Source organism: Colias philodice, chromosome 28 (genome assembly GCF_061535455.1).
Source record: "Colias philodice isolate Cphi_HAF_F1 chromosome 28, ilColPhil1 Martin Lab GWU primary, whole genome shotgun sequence".
Lineage (NCBI taxonomy): Eukaryota > Metazoa > Arthropoda > Insecta > Lepidoptera > Pieridae > Colias > Colias philodice.
Window position 1 is genome coordinate 557,710 of NC_143113.1, and position 22,762 is coordinate 580,471.

The 22,762-nt window shown below is 32.5% G+C and overlaps 3 protein-coding genes across 8 annotated transcripts in view; 1 reads left to right on the forward strand and 2 right to left on the reverse strand.

Annotated features, from left to right (window-relative positions):
- chb (CLIP-associating protein) overlaps window positions 1–1,178 on the reverse strand; it is a 68,901-nt gene extending 67,723 nt beyond the window's left edge. For 4 of the 6 annotated variants that reach the window (XM_089712115.1, XM_089712114.1, XM_089712113.1 and 1 more), the window contains exon 1: window positions 1,098–1,178. The gene's annotated coding sequence lies outside the window, so the exon portion shown is untranslated. Of the gene's footprint in view, window positions 1–889 lie in introns of all 6 variants that reach the window. The other 2 variants (XM_089712116.1, XM_089712112.1) reach the window with 2 other exon arrangements.
- A 231-nt stretch (window positions 1,179–1,409) lies between these two features.
- LOC149476142 (uncharacterized) lies at window positions 1,410–9,706 on the reverse strand. Its single transcript, XM_089712014.1, is given in 6 exon segments — window positions 1,410–1,414; window positions 2,015–3,100; window positions 3,103–7,972; window positions 8,287–8,382; window positions 8,945–9,126; window positions 9,616–9,706. Coding segments are annotated over 6 exon segments (6,330 nt in total).
- Window positions 9,707–10,877: 1,171 nt separating this feature from the next.
- On the forward strand, window positions 10,878–21,529 carry LOC149476143 (uncharacterized). The gene is made up of 13 exons (XM_089712015.1): window positions 10,878–10,945; window positions 11,288–11,422; window positions 11,850–11,959; window positions 12,347–12,428; window positions 12,872–12,970; window positions 13,316–13,447; window positions 13,798–13,936; window positions 15,239–15,389; window positions 15,937–16,008; window positions 16,321–16,351; window positions 16,818–16,882; window positions 17,147–18,845; window positions 18,918–21,529. Exons 2-13 carry the CDS (start codon window positions 11,317–11,319, stop codon window positions 21,401–21,403), a joined length of 5,172 nt encoding a protein of 1,723 aa, XP_089568141.1. The 5' UTR covers window positions 10,878–10,945; window positions 11,288–11,316; the 3' UTR covers window positions 21,404–21,529.
- The last annotated feature ends 1,233 nt before the right edge of the window (window positions 21,530–22,762 follow it).

A 22,762-nucleotide genomic window follows, 5' to 3' on the forward strand; every position in this document is an offset into this window, starting at 1 on the left:
AAGTATACATGTATTGTTATTTTTTGAAAAAAAAAATTACTAGCTGCGCCCCGCGGTTTCACCCGCATGCCTCCGCTCCTGTTGTTCTTAGCATGATGATATATAGCCTATAGCCTTCCTTGATAAATGGGCTATCTAACACTGAAAGAATTTTTCAAAATGGACCAGTAGTTCCTGAGATTAGCGCGTTGAAACAAACAAACAGCATTTCAGCTTTATAATATAAGTATAGAAGATAAAGACTTGTTTTTAAGTATATTGTTATTTTATGTGAAATTACAATTATTTTTAATTTAAAATTTACTACATAAAAGGTACTGTTAAGTTGCTTTAAATTTAAATGGAAATCTAAATAAAATGTTATAAATAAGCAAATATGAACTGCATTGAAAGGAATAATATTAAAATTCAACACTACACATGAGTGAAAATACTAGTCCACTCCCATGTCTTTTTTTATGAAAGCACTAATATAAAACTATCTAAGCCTTTGTAGTTCTTGTTTAGGCTAACAGTTAAGCACTAGAATGCCCTAAACGATGTATTATTTATACCAACATCGGTGATGTCATCCTATCCAATTGAGGATGCCTGCATATGATCCTACACAATATATTTATGTACAACTTGACGTCGGACATTCGTTGATAAGCCCAACCTCCTGACAGTTTACATCAATATTTGTACCGTTTTTATTGCGATTTCACAACAAATTAGAATGTCAGAGATGTAATTATTGCTACAGTGAAGCGATAGCGTAATTTTATACGCGAAAATGACATCGGACTAACAAAGCACTGTCAAATTTCTCCATCTCACCATTTGTCATAAATTTCATAAACAATATGTATGTAAATATTGCGGAATGCGGTTATCTCGTGTATCCTACCTGATTAGATGATGAGGGCCGTAAAAAATACAGTAAATTAGTAATTCAAGGAAAAGTAAGCATCGGAGACATTGCCTTCTAAAGATGTGACCTTTCCAACATCACAAATTTGCATAAACACAATCACTTTTCAATTTTTTGTAACAACAACTGATAAATAACACAGAAAATAATTTAAACTCGTATTTTCTTTCCAAGAAAATCTCACCGTTTCAAAATCACTTGGAAAATATTCGGTACTCGCGCATGCCCAACAAAAATTTACGTCACGTGATCTGTCATGGCGTCATACTTACTTTTTTAATTTTTTCGCAATATGTTCAAGGCTACTAATCATACAGCCAAATAATACATTTTTATAATAATTTATAATATACATTTCAATTTATCCTTTTTGAAAATTTAAACAGTTTTTAATTCTTTAATGCAAAATATTGTATATAATTAAAGTGAAAACTTCAGTAAGTGAAGATAGTACTAAACCTTACAGTAGATGTCGCCACTTGAAAAAATATTAATATTAAACTGTGGACAAATCGTTAATTTTTAAAAGATGCAATCGGCAATTCGGCAGTTTTTTTTATGAAGTTTTTACTTTTCAAGTTGTTAGTAAATAATATTTAAAACTATAAACTAATGTTTAATATGGTTTAATACTTAGATTAAATTTTGAATTACAGACTACAGTACAGTGAAAGGCGGAGAAAACTTCTCAAAGAATGCGAAAAACTCCGGTTTTGTTTTGCGTTGGAGACAAAGAAAATAAAATGAACACAGACTGTGACACAGACCATGTCCTAAATGAAACAATCGAACAACAGAAAGGTTTTTGGTAATAGTTTTTATTAGCAAATGAAAAATTACCTATTTAGTCAATTAAAATTGTATGTGTAAATTATCGGCGCCTCTTTTTTTATATTATGTATTACAAATATTTCACAGCATCCTTTAATCTAAACAAAATCAGTTTTAATTCATAAAAATAGCTAAGTTAATAATAATAAAAACCGGGATACCGACACGCGGGTACTGTAGTCAAATAATTTATATGATTGCAAATCTTGCAATGTTTTTTCTTGTGAACATTACACGTTTTAGAGTTACGTCTTTTTCTTGTACACGCACAATCTTCATCATCAGCCAATTGGTTTTCAATACGATTCTGCGCTTGTTTTTGACTCTTCACTATTTTTCTGAGACACGATTCTGAATCTAACATTGCTGTGGATGATCTTCTGCAAGGTTTGCATGGAGATTTTTGGTGTCTGGTGGGAGGTAGAAACGGTCTGAAGTACCCTGGTATAGCTACAGACGGTACCTGACTGTTTGACGAAGCAGACGTTAAAGGAATGACAGGCGGGTAAGTATAAAATTGGTTTCTATAACTCTGATCCAATCCTGTATTATTGTACTGTTGCGGTTGATTCATGTCTTCAAACTGACGTCGGGAATATTGCTCAAATTGCTGTTGCAGTGATCTGTAATACCTACTCGTTTGTGGATTCATGGTTGAGACTCCTGGTACATTTTGACCGTTTTGCAAGGAATTTTGACGTGAAGTACACATTTTTTGGCTTTCGTACGACTGTTCTTGGATGGGTACGTGACTAAAATGTTTGGAGTGTGGTCGTCTATAACTTTGTTGGCTTACTGATCTATTTTGAATTCTTCCGTACAATTGACAATTCACAGATTCGTCTCTCATATCGTCTTGATTTAAAGGTGTAGACGTTATTTTAATTCCAGCTTCGAAATCGTGAGTTTCGTTATATTGACTTTGTTTGTTATTCTGCGAATTTTGGATGGGCGTCGTTATATCAGCGTTAGGTGCTTGAAGTGTGAAAGGGTAGCCTCTATAATTATTGGCATTGATATCATTTTGCATTTGCATTCCCTGTTGTATAGGTAATGGTACGGGTCTAAAGCTTGTCCCTTGGCCGAAATCTTCAAAATCAGTTTGAGATGAACCGATTTTTAACGGCGGTTCATTTATATGAAGAGCTTGGTTGTAATTCTGAGGTGTGATCGGCAAGAGAGATATCCACTGATCATCTGCCATATTTTGGGGATTATTTTGAGTTATACTCATGCTAGGATCTGAATGATAAGGAAGAGGGGTTTGAAATGTATGATACATTGGAGGTGTCATAAATGTTGCATCGTTTATATTCTGATTGTTACAATAAATTTGTGGTGGATGAGATTTTCGCAGTGGTTCCTTAACTTCTCAATAAATGATTCAATTTTCATATTGTCTATACTTTCGTCTATCTTCTTGAGACATTTCTTAACTTCTTCCTTCATTTTTTGCTCTATTTCATTGCTATGGCCAGATTTTTCCAAGTCACTCAAACGCCTTGTTAATGTTGATTTAATTTGGTTCCTTATTTGTGCAGAATCATCACTTAAGTTCAATGGCAACTCGTTTAGAAATTCTGTTACTTCGTACTTCATTCTTATTTCTTCAACCTCATCCATGAGAGCATTCTCATTTGGTCCTGGAACCTTACTCATTTCACATAACAGTTGATTACTTTTAAGTAGAGTATCAGCAGAACAACTTGTACCTTCCCGGTTTCCAGTTTTAATATATTTTGCCACTGCTTCATTTATCATATATTTATACATTTGTTTACCATCGATATCGTCTTTGTAATAATAATATACAACAAAATTATCGACTATGTCATTTTTAATCTCATTTACGGCAGCAGTTCTTTGTTCATCTAAATTTTCCGGTTTTTCTAGAACATGATTCACAACTGTTTTTAATTCCTGTTTGTATTTGTAACGAGTATTTTCTTCCGCTATCAACGGCTTAACAGAATTAATCGCTTCTATCAACTTCTGTTTCAAAATATTTTTATTTCGAACGTAGTCACAGCACGATGGCATAGTAGCAAAAATGTTCTCTAATTCATCATCCAGTAAAGCATCGTACAAGTTATTGTCATTAAATATTTCAGGATTCATATTGAGTTCGCTAATTTTGATAATTATTTTAATAACCATGTTGTCTTTGAATAATTTAACATTATCTTTTTCCTCTTGTGTGTTAGCTGGGATCGGTAAATCTCTGCACCATGACTCCACCATGTCAATTATAGTATCTGCTGGTTTTTTAGACTGTAAAGGGCGAACTCGGCAACATCTGGGTAACGGAGTTTGAGTATGAGCTTCATAATTAGGAACTAAATGTGGATGTTGGACCTTATCTATAAATTTTGTAATATCAACTTGAGAGACACATTTTCTCATTGCAAATGTTGATTTTAATCTGGCTTGCAATTCGCTAGCAAATTGATCAACAAAATCTTCCTTTCCCGGTACTAAAGGCAGTTTACGAAGGTATTTTACGATTTCTTTATGCATTTTTTGATCTGGATCATTTTCATATTTTTCGATTTCATGCAATCGCTTTGCAAGCATAGTGAGAATTTTGTCGCATTCTAATATTTCGTTTAACCCAGCAGGTTTAATTAGAGGTAATTTATCAAACCATATTTCAATTTCGCAACGCGTTTTTATTTCTTCGACTTTATCTGTTATAGATTCTTCATTTGGTATTGGCACTCGGAATAAAGTACTATATAATTCATTGTATAATTGGTCCCGAGTAAGTGACGCAGTCGTTCTTTTTTGAGCATTCTCAAAATATTTATTAATTTTGTCACGCACCTGTTTTTCGTATTTTAACTTCACTGCATTATGACTGTAATCAAAATTATCCAAAATAAACATTGTCACTAATCTATCTTTGTATATTTCAAAGCCTGGATCGAAATTGAGTGCTAACTTAGGTTCTGGAATCGACATTGAAATAGTATCTTCTAGTTTCTGTTTGTATTGATCACCTGATATTTTTTGGTTAATAATTTTTCTATTCTCTATAATTTTCTTCAATAAAACTTTTTTTAAAGCTTCTTTATTTTCGTTAAGTTTGAGATTAGCTGGGATAATTTTTAATAATTCATCAATTTCCTTTCTCAATGCAGTAGCGTAAAGGTTATCGTTATTATTAAAAATAGGATCTGTATTTATGTCACCAAGTTTTTGAAAAAGTTTTGTCGCAATATTCTCCTTAAATTCTTTGACTTTTTTCTCCTCGCCTTGAATAGGTAAATCAGCACACCACATTTCAATGGTTTCGACTATAGTTTTTGCAGGATCTTGTTTCTTCTCATTTCTACTTTTACTACAACAGGGACCAGGTGTTTTACAACCCATACTTTTTGTGGTATTAGGTTGAGCAATGATCTGTTTTTGCTTCATTTTTTCTTTCGACACTCTTTCTATTCTGTTTAATAGTTGTTGAATAACAACAGGAACTATAATTTCTCTCTGAGAATCAAATGGGAACGATATCAACCATTTTTCTAAATACTCGTTAAAATGAACATTGATAGTAGGATTTTGAGGTTCAGTTTTCTTAGCCTCTTGGTATTCACACATTTTGTGAACTAGTTCACCTATTTTTTGAGCTCTACTGTCAGCATCACCTGCGCTTTCTATGGGCAATAACGGCAAATTATTTAACCAATCAGATATTTCTTTAGCATTATTTAATTCAGTGCTAAATCTTCGAACCGTTTCGTCTCCTAATAATGTTTTATTGGCTAATCTTTTATACACTTCACTTGTAGCGAATGCGTCTGGTTTTTCTACTATTAACTTATTGATTTCTCTGACCAAACGTAAAGAGCATGCTTCTAATTTGGATTCGTTTTCTGTTAAACTTGTATGATTATCACGTATAAATGATTCAATAAAATCGCTTAAAGTTTTACTATCTATAGGAAGATTAACTTGATTGCTATTAGCAAACAGGCAACAAGGCTTGGAGGATCGAGTTTTTAAAATATTTCCGATGATATCATCAACTATAGTATTAATATTCTCATTGTAATCGGTTATAATCGAAATTGGAAGCTCTTCAATCAGTTTCTTTATTACAACTTGAAGTTCTGTTATATTTGGACTTGCATTATTATTTTCAATCACGAAAATATTTTGTGCAAGATTGTTTATAAACTCAATACGCTGTTTGTTGGTAAAGCTTTCACGGAGAGGTACTTCGTCTAACAAATCCGATATCATCATTATATATTGTAGTTCCTTGTCTAATTTTTTAAATGAAAGTATACCCCCGGATACACATTGCTCTAAACTGTCGTAGACTTCTTTTCTCGATGGCAAACACAAATTTGGAAGTTCTGATTTTAATAAATGAGAAAATAAATGACGTGTAGCAACATTATCTTCTGAATAATTGTATTCTAAGTATTTTAGTATTATATTTTTCATAAGAATTTCCGGTTCATATGATTCAGGTTTTGATCCACAACATAGACTAGTAGTATCTTTCGTTTGTTCTAAATATGTTTTGGGTATATCTTTTAGTTCCTTTAATAAACGAACAATGTGAGGTTTAGCGTCATTGCTATCTTCAAAAAAATCGAATCTGTTTAACCATTTACGTACTATAAAGTATTTAAATTTCTCATTCTCTGAAGCAGTAGCTTCACCTTCTTCTTCTAGTTTAATTTGGTCGTATATTTCTCTAGCTAAATATTTAATGTTGTCATATTTCAATTCGGTATCTTTAAATTCTTTTGGCAAAGTATCCAACCATGTGTTGATAATTTCGACTATTTCGTTTATAAAAATTATTTCAGAAGAATTTAATTTAAGAAGTTCATTTGGAACAGACTTTTCCTTTTGTGGTGTTTTATGTTTAGTTCGAATTTTATGTTCAGATTTAAATACCGATAGAGTACCCACCAGAGGAGGTAAATCTATTATTTTGATTGGCGACGGTGCAGCAGAATGGTTTATTTCTTTACCTTTAGTTGCTTCAATTATGTTATTTATAAGGTCAAATGTTTCTAGATCAGATAAGTTTGTTACATTATTTATCAAAGTATTTAATTCTTGTTTTACTAGTCTTCTTTCACCAATTCTTATATCATTAAAATTCTTGAGTAAAATATTAGTAATATCTTCAGATATACTTTCTTTATCTTCAAATTTTGCCTTTTTAAGGATATCTTTTACCATATGTTTAATATTTTCTTTATTGTTTGCTATTACATTGAAGTTTAAAATTGTGTTGCTGTTTTGATTGTTGTTTTGTATACTTTGAAGTCTTTTATTTAAGTCGTCAGCAATTGTATCTCTATGGATAGGATCTATCATAGATGTACTAAGTGGTAAATTATCAATCATATCCAATATTTTAACTTTTAAAATTAACTTGTCACTTCTTGTGGTTGTTTTTTTAACTATATGTTGCTTTAACTGATCCCACAAAATGTTAGAAATGAAGTTTTTATCGACATTGGTGTTAACAAATTTATAATTCGTATTTTCCATGATATTCTTCATCCAATCAAATACTTTTTGTTTGAATAATAATTTCATATCTTTGAACTCTTCTTGTTCATTCTGTAGATTCTCTTCTTCATTGGAGATGATATTTATGCTTTGTTGAACTTGAACTTTAGCATTAACTGTTTCTCTCTTTTCATGAACGTAAACCTGATCATACGGTGTATCTGAACCGATGATTTCATTGTAATACTCTTGTACAGTATTTGTGGAAATGTGCTGTATTCTAGTAGAATCTAGTAGTTTATCAATAAGCGTACTTGTAGCTGCCTCTCTGACCTCAGGTTTCTCTGGGAATTTTTGCTTTCTGTAAGAAACCTTCGTGAACTTCCTGTTCAATCGATTGATTCTACATAAAAGATTGTCTTTTAATTCTTCTTTAAGCATCTTTTCCTTATCTAGTCCAGGTAAAGAATTAAGAACATTATTAGCTTTTTTCCGTAGTAGAAAATTATAATTATTACTGTTAATATCATTGATCAAATCGAAGACTTTATCAATGAATTTGTTTATTAATTTATCTTTTTTCTGCTCGACGGTATGGTCGGGATATCGAGGTATTTCTTTAGCCCATTCCAATATCTCTTTACGTAAGAATTTCTTATATTTTCTTGTGTCTTTTATAACGTCTATTGAAGAAGTTTGTCCATCTGATGTTAAACTTGAATTTCCGCTTAAATATGAGGAAGAACCACTCTGAAAAGAGAAGAAATTGGGTTATCAAAACATTAGTTATTACTAAATAAATATCTTTATTTGCTTTATTTGCTGTACTGCTGTACCAGCCATTAGCCAGAATAATAATAAAATGTATATTACATACTTGAGTAAATTAATATAAGATCAAGCCAAAGAAATACCCAATAAGATCGTTATAAAATAACTATTACATATGTTAAATTGTCCATCTACAGTATTAATACCACTTTCCCTTCACGTGGTGTTACAAAATTCCACTCTGTCAAGTACTTTTTCAGTGAAAAAAACCTTTTATGTGAGTCCCTTTTTACCTGCGAGTCCCTTTGATTACTCGATGACGAATGATGCTGTATCATGTGACGGTCCAGACGTTCTTTTATAACTGGACATTCGTTTTCGGAACAAGACTGCAATATAAATGCCAAGGAAGTATGTATTCTATTAACTAATGATCTTAATTTGTAAAAAATTCAGATATTACTGGACCGATTTTAAAAATTCTTTCACAGTTGGATATATAATTATTATGATCACTGATTGCTATAGGATATAATATAATATGTGCTACGGGCGAAGCTGAGGCAGAACACTATCTAATATATAAAATTCCCCTGTCACAATGTTAGCTACCATACTCCTCCAAAACCGCTGGACCGATTCTCATGAAATTTTGTGTGCATATCGGGTAGGTCGGAGAATCGGCTAACATCTATTTTTCATACCCCTAAGTGATGAAAGAGTGCCTAAGGTAGAACAACGTTTGCCGGGACAGCTAGTAATTTTTAAAATTTAACACAAGCAGCATCATCTCATGATTTATCTTTATTCTTAACCAATTTTTAGGATAATTGTTATTGGTAATAAGAAAGTAACACTATTCAATTCTACCTATTCACTACTTTTTTCTTTAATTGAGTTATCCTCATCTATAAATTAATTGGTATTTGTGTATCAACCATTTTCACTCACAATGCAGGCTTTAATCCTATCCTTAAAGCTTCGGATACCCTTCAGGTATCTCACGTCTATGGTGCCACCGAAATCATTTGGATTATCCTCAGTCTCCAAGAGAACTGCATCTATGAACGTGGAACGACCCTCTGGAAGGTAAGGTACGTCCAATTCTGGCTCTTCGTTGATTTCTTCAATATCTATAAGTTTAAATTATAAGTTAAAATATTTATTACTAGCTTTACAACCGCGTTGTCTAAAACTGAATAAATTATACTACGAGAGCAGTGCTATCCGTTGGTGAAAATAGAATAAAAATGGTTGTAGTAGTTTTGGAGTTTATTGTGAAAAAGCGAACACATGAGCAAGCCGTTGGAGAGACGAAGTCCAAAAAGATCTGGACATCCTTCAAGTAGAAGACCTCAACACCAGGGCGCTAAGGCGCGAAACCTGGAAACTTTTGGTGTCGGAGGCCAAGATCCTCTTTGGGTCGTTGCGCCGTTGAAGTAAGTAAGTAAGTAAGTATTGTGAAAAAGAGACACAGAGGACTTTTTTATAATATGGAAAGGAGAGTTATTGAATAGATTTTATTTATTTTTGTATTCCCCTGCAAAATCGTGGCCAAAGTTTGATACAGTCTGATGTAGTTATATTATACCTATCTAAAACGATATAGCTTCTTCACAAACCTTTATCAATATTTGCAGCGATGGATATTTCTTCTATATTAACAATAATTGATTCTTTATTTGTTATTTTACTATCTTTCTGTTCATTCATATTGTAATAAATATTGATGCGAATACGACAAGATATAATTTTAGCGAAGCTAAAGCGATGCGTGCGAGTAGATGTTGAAATTATTATTTATTAGGAAAATGCATTATAGTAACATCATTATTTTAATCGCTGCTAATTTTTAAATAAGAATTTAGAACCTTATAGGAAAGTTAACGGTGTACAATTATTTTATTTATACATTTTATTGTTTGTTTGTAAATAATAATTACTTCTGACATGTTTAGCAGATAACAGTTACAATGTGACAATTTCACAAAGAATAAAATTAATTTAATTTAATTGAACATTTTACAAAATATTTAACTAGAAAGTTAAAAACACGTAAAAAATAAAGTACCTACACAATTTTTATTTGTACTGAATAATTATTTTATGTACATACTTCTAAAGATTTGATTTTATTATTTTTACATTAAAACTTAAGCAGAATTAAAAGAATGATTATAGAAAAAGAATAAACGATGATCTTTCAAAAAGACAATTGACTTTTATTTTAAAGTAGACCCTTGATGGAACAAAATTCTAAATTTCTGTAAAATTATAATAAAATAATTGAAATTTTATTCAAATTCCTGCAGGAAATGTAAGTACTTATTTTTTATAGCATCGATCGATACTAAATTTCATGATCTCCTTCGAAAATTCAAATTTTGGGTAGGAAGGCTATACTCTATCACAAGAAACACCAGAACACGGAACGGTTATACAGGGTTACAGGTTAAGTCGACCTATTCCTGTTAAGAGCGTGTAGTAGGGGTCAAAACAAACTGATTTGATCTTATAATACCATATCCAAAAGTTAGCCGTTGAAGAGTTATTGCAATTTTAATTTTTTTCTTGAATATGCCACTTTATCTTCGCATTTAGCGTTTAATTTTTAATTTTAATTATTTGGTCTGGGTTTTTTTTGAGTTTTTATGTAAAGGTTGAGTTAAACAATAATTCTCAGCAATAGATAGATAATTAACAGCCAGACACAGAGCAAACATCTATGTTCATCACATAAATATTTGCCCCGGGTGGGAATCGAACCCACGACCTCTGGCTTGGAAGGCAGGGCCAGTCAAATAATTTTTCAAATCCTTCCAGTAGTTCATATTACCGCGCGGGTTCTTTATAAAATAAACTTCTTTTAGGCCTGAACCTGACAGCCTTAACTATCTGGGTGGACACCGCCCTGACTCCTGCTACTCCGTGTCTCGTATGATGAAAATGACCGTAAGTAGACCATCAATACCATTATATTTTAGCTATATAATGCCCGCGGTTTCCCTTGCGTTTGAATGTTTTTAAACGCGAGGTAATTATTCTCAAATCCACATTAAGACACATTTTTTTTATTCAATCGGTCCAGTATTTAGGATGAGTTCGGTGACAAACACAAGCAGAAAAAATTGGTCTTACGGCTTACCACAAAACAATTTAATCACAGTCTAACTTTAAAACAGGAATCTATGTTATGTATTCTATTAGGCTTTCGTTTCTCCAATATTATTTGTACCATTTTAACAGTTTTATAAAGATTTTTTGTGTATTTATTATTTTTTCTCTGCTCCACAGCACATCCCCATAGCAAATCATTTATTCTGATGGAGTGCGGTGAAGGTATGATCGCCGTCGTGAGGGGGCTCAAAGACTCCGCGCTAGCTGTCACACTGTTGGACGGGGGGAAGCATTATACGTTGCAGCCTGATGGTAATAGTTAACAATAACTGTTTTTTATTTAGTTTTAAAGCATTGAAATACTTGAATTTGATATTTTGGTTTTATGGCGTTTAAATGCTGTTTTTTTCTTAATATATTTTTTTAAAGAATAAGTAGGTAGATAAAATTCGATCACGCGGCGGATTGGTGGAAAGACGCGGGTTCGAATCCCGCCTCGTGATCGAATTTTTTCGATCCGAAATCCGAAACGTATGATCTGTGTGACGTGTTTCTGTGTCTGTGTCGATGTCTGTGTAAATGTTTTCGTTTCAAAGTGTGTTTGTTTCAAAGTCTAATATTATGTGTACCTATCTGTTTCGACTTTTTTGACTTTGTCTGTTTCTTTATCTGTATCTGCTTAAACAAAGATCTGTTTCTGTCTCTATATCTATGTCTAGATCTATATCTATATCTACAGTACCTCCAACGTATGTGAACCATGCGTCAGGTTCTCAATGTGCCGCGGATGTAGTCCGACGGGAGAGCGGGGTGCAAGCTACTGATGGCAGATATGCTAGTACTTATAAGGTAGGTGAATTGTTGAATGTCTTAAATAATACTTAAGGCCAGTTTCAGGATTAAGAATTGATTAGATAAGGGTTTGAAAAACCTACTATCACATAAGTACGACAATATATTTAAGTCAAATACTGAATTCAAAAACCGGCCGTTAGTAGCAAAAGGTAGATAAGTAGAAACGATGAGAATAAAGTAAATTGTAATTTGAGTAATTAACGGTCCCAAAGTGCTTTAAATCCAAAATATTGATAATTATTTTATATTTGTTTCTTGCTATATGTATACAAAAACCGAAAGCAGTGGTCGTTTGAAGGAGCTGGATATTTCGACATACATTTTAATCTACACAAGCGAAATAAAGCAAACAAAAACTACATGCTGTATATCCTTTAACAGATGATGCACTGTCACATGACGCCAACATCACCACACACTGAAGTCACGGAATTTCCACCACAGAGAGCGGAATTGTGTCCAGGTAATTAATGTTTATTATTGTAATTGTGCTAATTTGCTCCTTGTTTATAAATATGGTTAATATAAATAATATAAAATCGAGGACCTTGTATACACCCTTGGACGACCCCAAACTTTAAAGTATCACAGAAATCCATACTAATGCAGTTACTTTATACTAATATGTGACTTGTAATCTTAGATATTTCAGCATCCTTTCCACATGTTTCGATTTAAATAAATATAATATCTTTGTTTCCGTATCATAGTGTTAATTTATCAAATGCATGTTTCATCGCGATATGTGAACTAAAATGTAAGTCTACTAAAATGTAATGATTAGGAAGGTCAATAATAATTGATCAAAAGCCGATCCAAGTGTTAACAAATTTCTTCTGAGCATAAAGTAAATTTAAATTGGTAGAAAAATTAATATTGTTACAGCCTGTAACCTGTAACTTACAGGTCAAGGAAACTTTGAAATTGGTGGGCCTGGGAGTTGCGAGAAATATAAAGCAACAAAGTCTAACAGTTACAAAGGTGGTCTATGTTGGCCTGATAAAGGTATAGTATAACATCGTGGACGACATTATTTCTTTAGGTTTGTAATAAACAACATGATAATATATTTTATAATCTAGTAGGTATATAAAAATATCCTACATCATAATTGCGAAAGTGTCATTCAATAAATTAAATTACTATCAACATGAAACTTGTTTCTCCATCTGTCATGTGCCGTTCTTTCTTTTCTAATCTATATAAAAATGTATATATCGGTGTCTAAACTGTGTCTGCGTCTTTACCTTTCTTTAACTATTTCTCTATCTTTTACAATTACAATTTATTATTACAATTTATTATTATTCTCTTCTATTGTGCCACAAATGATAACAACTATAACATCAGGTGCAGTATTCACATCCCGTCCGTCTGTCCAACCGGACGCGTTCGCAAGCTCTCTTCGCAAATATCCAAACATGTCTCCAGAAAGATCAGCGGAAATTATGGAAAGATTGATTTCGTATGCTCAGAGTCGGAGTAGTGAGTGTTTTAAATATTGAATAACATTCAATAAGTCGACTCGCAAATTAACAGGTTGAATTTGTCCGAGTGGCGTTGAGACATTCATTGAAATTAACACCTTAGTTCGTGATAGTAATGTTCAAAGTCTATTGTATCCTTCATTAGAAAAGTCTGCCTTATTAACGTACAGGCAGAGTTTTTTTGGTAAAATATAAATATTTACAATATCTTGCGCTTCGGACAATCATTTGTTAGCTTGACTGTAAATTCATGTTCTTTAACAAGTACATTTAATCTTAAGAAGAGTATTTTTTCGTCAACCTTTTTGTTAGATTTTTCATTTAGATTATCACGTTCTATTGCAGTTTCATCAAAAACAAAATCTCCATCGCCGACTCGTACCATCGAATCTGATACATCCACATTTTGTTTAGAAGCGTTGAGAAATACTAACTCTAAACAATATAGAATTCATGAACCTGATATAAATCTTAGGAATAAAAGGTAAGTATATTAGAGGTGGTTTAATTTATTTTCAGGAAACTTTACTTCTTTATCGGGGTTGGAAATAAATTTAGCGTGACATTTTTCCGTTACGCGCCATCTTTTTCTTATCCCTACCACGCGTGATTCGACGTATTTCTGTAATGTTGCATATTATAGTAAATTATTTTTTGAAAAATAAGGTCATAAAGAAGTTTCACTTCTGACGTGTGTACACTAGTACACGCACACATTTTTTATTGATTTACTGATTTATCTACAGACTTATTATCTACAGACAGTATAAATATTTTGATTCATTTGATTTTTGAATTCAAATTTGATTGTCTATACATCTATACAAATATTATAAAGAGGAAAGGTTTGATTTTTTGTTTGTTTGTTTGTTTGTATGAATTGAATAGGCTCCGAAACTACTTGGCAGATTTGAAAAATTCTTTCACTGTTGGAAAGCTACATCATTTCTGAGTGACATAGGCTAGGTTTTATCCCGGAAATCCCACGGGAACGGGAACTATGCGGGTTTTTTTTTGAAAACGCGGGCGAAGCCGCAGGCGGAAAGCTAGTAAATTATAACTTTGTTATGTTTTTACACTGTCTTACACTGAAGAACCGGACCAGTATGTCTCGAGATTTGCGCGTTCGAAAAAACTTATATTTTTATATCATTATTATTACTAACTAGCTGTGCCCCGCGGTTTTCCCCGCTTTGCTCCGCTCCTGTTGGTCTTAGCGTGATGATAGCCTAATGCCTATAGGCTTACTCGATAAATGGGCTATCTAACACCGAAAAAATTTTTCGCATCGGACCAGTTGTTCCCGAGATTAGCGCGTTCAAACAAACAAACAAACTCTTCAGCTTTATAATATTTTTTATTAGTTTGGATTTACTGACCGAAGTTATAAAGCTACATTTAATTATGTGTTTGTTATGTTTTATGATGGGGTTAATGAGTCACAAACACTGATTACTTTAAATTAACTTTATTTCTAAGTAAAAATACCGGGAACACATACAGTCGCTATAATGTCACGGAGCAGAGAGAGACCATAGATTATGCACCGCAATGGAAGGCACGCAATTTAGAATAACACAGATAATAAATAAATTTACTTTAACATTTTACACTATCTGACACAATGATTTTTCAAATCGGACCAGTAGTTACTGTGATTAGCGCGTTCAAACAAACGCTTATTTTTTAATTAAAAAATATATATATTACAGAAAAAATATAGATGAGAATGATGATGAATTTACATATAATTTATCTCTTCCAATAAATTTTCCTTAAAATCCAGAATAGAAGAATCACCAACACGCGAAAGATCTAAAAAGCCTCTCGATTCTGAAGTCGAATCTTGGAGACGAGGGACCTTCTGCAAAACCACAGATGTTAGATATTTGAAAGATGTCACCAGAGTGGTTAAGGAAAGCATACGTAGTATGGCGGTAGGTATTTAAACGTGATAATTTGTAAGCACAACATGTATGTACATGTAAAATTATATTCTTTTGTACACTTACAGTTGTAAGCTCAATGTTTTTAAACATGTAAAATTGTAAACTCGCATGCATTGTAGCTGATGTGATATTTATCTGTACTATGATTTAGATTCAATTTATTTTATGACATGTATTTAAAAAAATATTTTACTTGATCTATGAATTGTGCTAAATAATGTAATTTTTAATATTTTTTTTTTAACCTCAATTGTGCTGTGTACATACAATTTGGCTGGCATTTTACCGCAACATGTGATTAAATTTGTGTATAATTAGTCAAAATTGTCAGCTGTGATGTGTACCTATTTAAATAAATAAATAAATAAACTCGACGTTTTTGTACATGTAAAGTTATAATCGAAAAGAAGAAAGAAGTTATAAAGCTACATTTTTACTTTTCTTTATTTGTGCCATATATTTATATTCTATTAATTTCTACAGTGTTTCTTAAAATTAATATTATTGTATTAAATATTATATTACCTATTTACAGGCTTATAATCAGCCAGAAAAACTTCCAAGGCACGAGAGTCCATCACCAGAGAGACGAACACACGCACAAAAGGTAATAATTTATATTATTTATTATTTAATCTATTCCTTCATCATCTCAAGTATTTTATCATTTTAATTAAAAAAGGCGCGTTGAGAGTAAAATTTCAAGGCAATACCGTCACGTCATGGAGTAAGGCGACGATTTTGGTATCTTGCCAAAGAAGTTTCACTTCTGACACGTGTGCTAGGCACACACGCTCTTTTTTTCTTAAAAGATTGATATCATCCTAAACGTCTATTTTAACTTCATTTATAGGTAGGTACTTTCTTGTATGTCTATATTCACTGCTAGTTCTAATTTACAATTTATTTTTGTTTTCAGAGTTGCAACTCAGTGAATATGGAAATACAAGGTAATATATAAACACACTACATTTCCGCCCGCGGCTTCGCCCGCGTTTTCAAAGGAAAACCCGCATAGTTCCCGTTCCCGTGGGATTTCCGGGATAAAACCTATCCTATGTGTTAATCCAAGTTACCCTCTATATGTGTGCTAAATTTCATTGTAATCGGTTCAGTAGTTTTAACGTGAAAGAGTAACAAACATCCATACATCCATACATCCATACATCCTTACAAACTTTCGCCTTTATAATAGTATTAAGAAAGATTAAGATTAAGATTTTTTTTCCAATATTGTTTTCTTTATTTGCACTTTTAACTTGAAACTTTGCGTTGAATAAAAATAACAGAATAACTGTTATAAGCAAAATATACAAAAATGTGAATACCTACTTAAATGTATAAAATAAAATCTGTTCTAAAATGTGTAGGTGCTTATTTATATTATTATCAAAATTTTCCTGTATTTTTCCACAGCTGCGGTGCAAATGGTGTCCAGAGAAATGGTGACGTCACCGAAAGTCATGCCCTCACAGAGGAATGTAAGTGAAATAAATAAAAAATTAAAGTTATATTGAAGTAAATAATTTTTGTGTATAATTATTTACACTAACAATTGAATATATTTTTTTTTATATATACCAAATACAAAAACTTTGGGTGTCATAAAAACACTTATTTATTTCATTTATTTCACAGCAGATATAAATAGGATTTACTACATAATTTGTACAGTGTTCATCTTTTACTAACATGCCTTGCTGTTATTGTACAATTCTTCTCTATTCTATACTTTATTTTTTCAGGTAGCAATATCCATAACACCACCACCGTCAGCGGCTCGAAGTTCAGGTGCAGTATCATTCAGAAGTACAGATATTATCAATTTTGAACCATCCTCTAAATCCATTCAAACAAGACAAATGAACATTAACCTGAAAACTATATCAAGCTTTAATAATTTACGTAAACGTAAAAGACGAAATAATAGACGCAGTAAATCTGACGAAGAAATTAGATTGGAAAGAAACAATAATTTAACTAATGTAAATGATGGTCAGAAAATAGATAAACTAAAAGGTCTACGTAAAGCCAAATGTGTATGTAAAGTATCTAAGAATGGTAAAAATAAAACACCCACAAAACGTGCAAGTTTTAGAATTAATGAAGTTGATTTTCTTGATGATTTGGATAGTTTTGATTTCAAACCTTATTCAGATCAAGCTCATGTGTTTCATACACAAGTAAATCCATGTAAAGCAATCGATGAAGACGATTTAGCAGAATTATTGCAAGACTGGCTTAGCATTATACCTCTAAAACCAGCGAACTATTTTGGAAGACCCATTGAAAAGGAATATTTGTTTTATGACTTGCTAGACAAACTGAAGCACACTGCTTGTCATTTGCCAGAACATAATAGAAGAGATAAGATAAAGGAAGATATTATGGGACTTTTAAATGAATTCCCTGTGGATGTAAAAGGCAATAGAGATGTTTATTTAGGCAAATTAGCTGATATTCTCATAGAAAGAATTAAAAACCTTGGCCACGATACAAATAGTAAAAGAAGAACAAATAATGTCAGTAATTTTAACGATTTCACGATGCATAGATATATTCCACCAACAGAAAATGAACTAAGAATTTTTATTTCTGATGAGCTCGTTACATTTATTAGAAAGTTTGGATTAGTGTATCGTCGTCATTCCTTACTTGAATTAGAAGAAGAATTAGTCGATGTAGTTATGCTTTTCATGGAAAACATACACACAAGCAATAATGATCTGCTTGGAGATGATTTAATTAATATTTTAATAGATTATGGCTTCTTGGACCATCAAGCCTCGCATTTTGTACATATTTTAATCAAACATCTAAGAGAGGCATTTTTAGACGACTCGAATATTACAAGGCAAAGTAAAGGAGAAGCATTAGTTGTGCTTCCTAGTATGCAATCACAAAATCCATATACAACAAAAAATTCCAATGCAAATGATTACAGTATCAGTGCGATAAACGAGTCAGACTTAAATTCGCTAATGGAAACATATATGAGGCAATTATGTGAACAAATCAATGAATGGTTGACATCGATTGAAACGCTTTTACCAAGAATCAATGAAAGAGGTTTTAGACAAGTAGTTGTTAATGATTTAGCGGGAGATATCATCGATAGACATAAATATTTGGAAATGAATCCAGGAAGCAGAGGAACGGATGAAGCTGAGCTAGAACATTTGAAGTACCAAATATTTAAATGGATAAATAAACTGGCTGGTGAGGACACTTTGCAACCGGGAGAACACGCACCAGAGTTGATGAGAAGAATACGTAGTATTCCCGTTCCAATGCTAACAATACCAAATAGTCAACCGAGAATAGGAAATATGAATGACGTTAAAACTATTGAACAATACACAGGCGGGACTAGTAATCGAGATAACACTATTCAAAATTCCACAGTTAATACTCCGAAAACAGCTTGCACGCCACCAAGAGCTTGTGGTAAAGCGACGTGTAGTCAAAATCAGAGCCACGGGGCATGTTGCCCTGATGAAAATCTTGTTCCACCAGCATCATCATCCACAGAACGATTGAATGATGAATATGAGGAATTTGTTAAAAATTGGGTTCAAAAGATACCTATAAGAACATCTTCGCCTGAAGAAGAGGCTCTAGCCGAAAAAGCTAGATTGGGAATTCATAATGGTATTTGGAAAGCACTCACAAAGATTCGATGTGATCCATCTATATACAGAGAGAGATTTTATTTTGAAGATGTCTTAGATGATGAAGTAGAGGATTTATTAAATTGTCTACCACAAACGCCTGAACTTCAAGCCAAGAAGCGTATATTGAAAGTAGAATTAATTAAAAGAACGATAGATACGATTGAACAAAATAAAGCTGAACTAGCGAGGTCGTTTAGACAAGAACTTATAAGAAATGTTGATAACAGTTTGCAAAGACAGGATCTGCATACACCTAGTGATAATAATGCTAAAGCTCGAGAAGAATTAGAAATAATGAGGATCGTGGAACAATTTATTTTATATTCAAACTACAAAGACGAAGACCCACTTAAATCAGAAGTGTACAGAAAAAGGCTACTTAAAGAAATTAAGGAGCTCATTGATGAAATAAAGAAAAATAATTCAGACCAAGCGAACATAAACTATGCTATGTATATAACAGATATTTTAAACGCTTTGCATCAAGTGCCCTTGCCTGGTGAGGACACTATTAAAGAAGAAGCCAATAATATACTTTTGGAATTTGAAATCGAAAAGTGGTTTACAGATTTACCGATAGTGTTGAATGAAAATGATACTATTGAAATATTACAATGGAAAAGAAAACTTGATAACTTAACACAAAAAGTACGTGATTTAGAAAATAGGGTAAGTCCTGCAGATCTACGTGAAAGAAGTATTAGAAATGAAATATTAAAATTCTTAGAAAAAGCTCCTTTGCAAGGTGAAAACATCAATAAAGATTTCATGGCAGAGCAGCTTGTTAATAGAATAAAGAATAGAGATCAACTGAATCAATCGAAACGCGTTGCTTTCAATGAACCTGGGTCATACCATGATTTTCGTTCAAACGTACCATTATCATCTAGTTATATAGAAAAACCTCATCCCATTACTCCATCTAGTGAACAAAACCAAACACGAAATTCTCTTGCTCTTAGAAACGAAGGCCACCAACATAGTGGAACAGATATCAATTATGAAGCTTTCTCTCAGGGAAAACCTAAAGATTCCCCTTTCAAAGATGAAGATGAATCTGATATTTCATACCAAGGGTTTTCTGGTAGACAGCCTTTAAGTTCGACTTTTAAAAGTAAACCTAACCAGTCGTTTGGACAAAAAGAAAGTTTTCGTGGAAATGCATCTGACGTTGACTACGAAGGCTTCGACCAAAAGCAACCGAAAAGTTCATCATTTAAAGACCGTGACGAATCTCAGATATCATATAGAGGGTTTTCTGGAAGACAACCCGCCAGTTCTACTTTTAAGGATAAAGAAGAAGGTTTTATTACCATACCGCCTGCTCCACCAAGCTTTATTCAAGGTGCCTCTGTTGGGGAACATAGAGACAAACCACAAGAACCATTACCAACAATACATGATGAAAGCAAAGCTCACGATGCATCTGATATATCTTATCAAGGATTTTCTAATAGAAGACCGATTAGTTCCACTTTTAAAAATATACCAGATCGATCGCTTGGTACAGATCAAAAAGAAAGCATAGGTGGCAACACACATGGATTGAATTTAGGCACTGCAGAAAGACAACCATTAAGTTCAACAGTTAAAAATAAACATGATGGTTATACTATACCAGTGACGTCGACTAATGGCAAAGATTCAATACAATCCACTCCAGGAACGCCACGTCACTCTCTTTCACAATCCCGCAAAGAAAGACAATCGTCTGATCAATATAAAACATTGAAACCAACACCGAAACCTTCTAATAAGAAAATAGATCGAAATACTGTAGATCAAGGAGCGCAAATGAGCAGTGAAAGGAGCGGTGCAGTTCCAGAATGCTGTAAACCACATACTGTTTTAGGAACGAAAGAACGTTTGAGTCATGAAGCAGGTTCTAGTGGACAACACATAGCAACCCCGCAACCAGGTAGATTTCAGAAAGGTCAACATGGTGTCTCCAAAGGCATCATATTTAAAGATAGAGACGATTTAAGCGCGACTCCAAGATTGACACCGAATGATCCCATAAGAGGAAATTCAGTGGAATGTCAAACATCTGGACAGCCTCAAGAGGAAGTAAGCGATATACACTTAAGTCAAGATGGAAATTATAGAACAATAGCTACAAATACACCTAGAAAACGAATTCTCTGCTTGGGAGATGATATCGCGAAGTTGTTGGATGTAGACAATGCTGACGATAGTGAAATTCGATGCAGATGTATTGAAAGATTTTTAAGATGCAAGAAACAATTACGACGATTTGCTTGCGATGGTTTAGACGCGGATATGCCTTCTTGCCTTCCACTTATGTTTACATGTCCATGCTTTTTATAAAATTGTGTACATAATATATTAAATGGTCCGAATTATGAAAAGTGAAACCTAATACAAATAAATATTAAGTGTTGTGAATACGTTTTGTGATATGTTTTGGCCAATGTGATGTGTTTTTCTCATTTATTGGAGCAATAAAACTATACCCACCAATATTTTTGTCTTATTCTTTTCCTATATTTTTAATATCTGTAGTGATAATCAAATCAGTTACTATATTTGCACAGGGCTTTAATATGTGTTTTTATTTACAGCTGAGATATCCGTTAACTCCACCGCTGAAAATGTGTGTCGTAAAAATGTAAGCTTTAGAAATTATATGCTTTTGGAATAGCATTTTATACTCAACAATGATTTTAGATTTTTCTGTTACAGATAATTTTATATCAACTACACAACCAGCTTCAGAATGATGCGTCAATAGAATCAAGTGTTAGTTATATTGATGTTAAAAGAGGTGTATCTCAAAGACTCGATCAAAGAATATGTATTTCCCAAAGAACATTAAAAGACAAATCAAAACTAGACAGGCGAGACGCAATGTTAAAATGGATCGACGACATATTTCATAATGAGCATAAACGCAAAATTTGGAATAAAAAGCTACTGAAAATAGTGAAAAAAATAAATAATCCAGATGGAGAAATTAAATTGCGACAAGATATCAAACGTTTCTTGTACACAATAGATCATTATTATATACAAGATGATAGGAACTTTCTAGTTGATTACATTATAGAAGCTATTAAAAATATCAGAGTTAATTTTAGTGAGAGAAGGAACCTTAATGTTTTACACGTTAGTACATCGTGTCATAGGTCAGAAATAGAACACTTTAAAACTTTAATTAAAAACTGGATTATGGAATTGCCTTTAAAAGAAGCAAACTACTTCGGAAAAGCTATAGATATAAATTATATATCAAATCAGGCAACAAATATACTACTACCAGAAGTAAATAAGTTTAACAAAAATGCATTGAGTCACTTGAAAAATATTATACATAATGTCTTATCAAAAATACCTATTGACATTAATTATAACGAAAACGAAATATTTTTTAATAAGCATGTAAATAAGTTGATTAAAAATCTTATAGATGCTGATGATGAATGTTTAACACAGACAACAACACATTATACATCACTATTGCAAGAAAAGCAATATTATAACAGTGAACTAGATTTAAAAAGTTTTATAGCCAGCAAAATAGAAGAAAGTTTTCATGTATTTAAACTGCCTATTGATCAAGCGCAAATAAATTATATCAAACTAAATTTACTAAATACAATTTCCACAAAATTGACATATGGTAGACTTCAAAAAAGTCATTTAAAAGAACATATTTTTGACCTATTG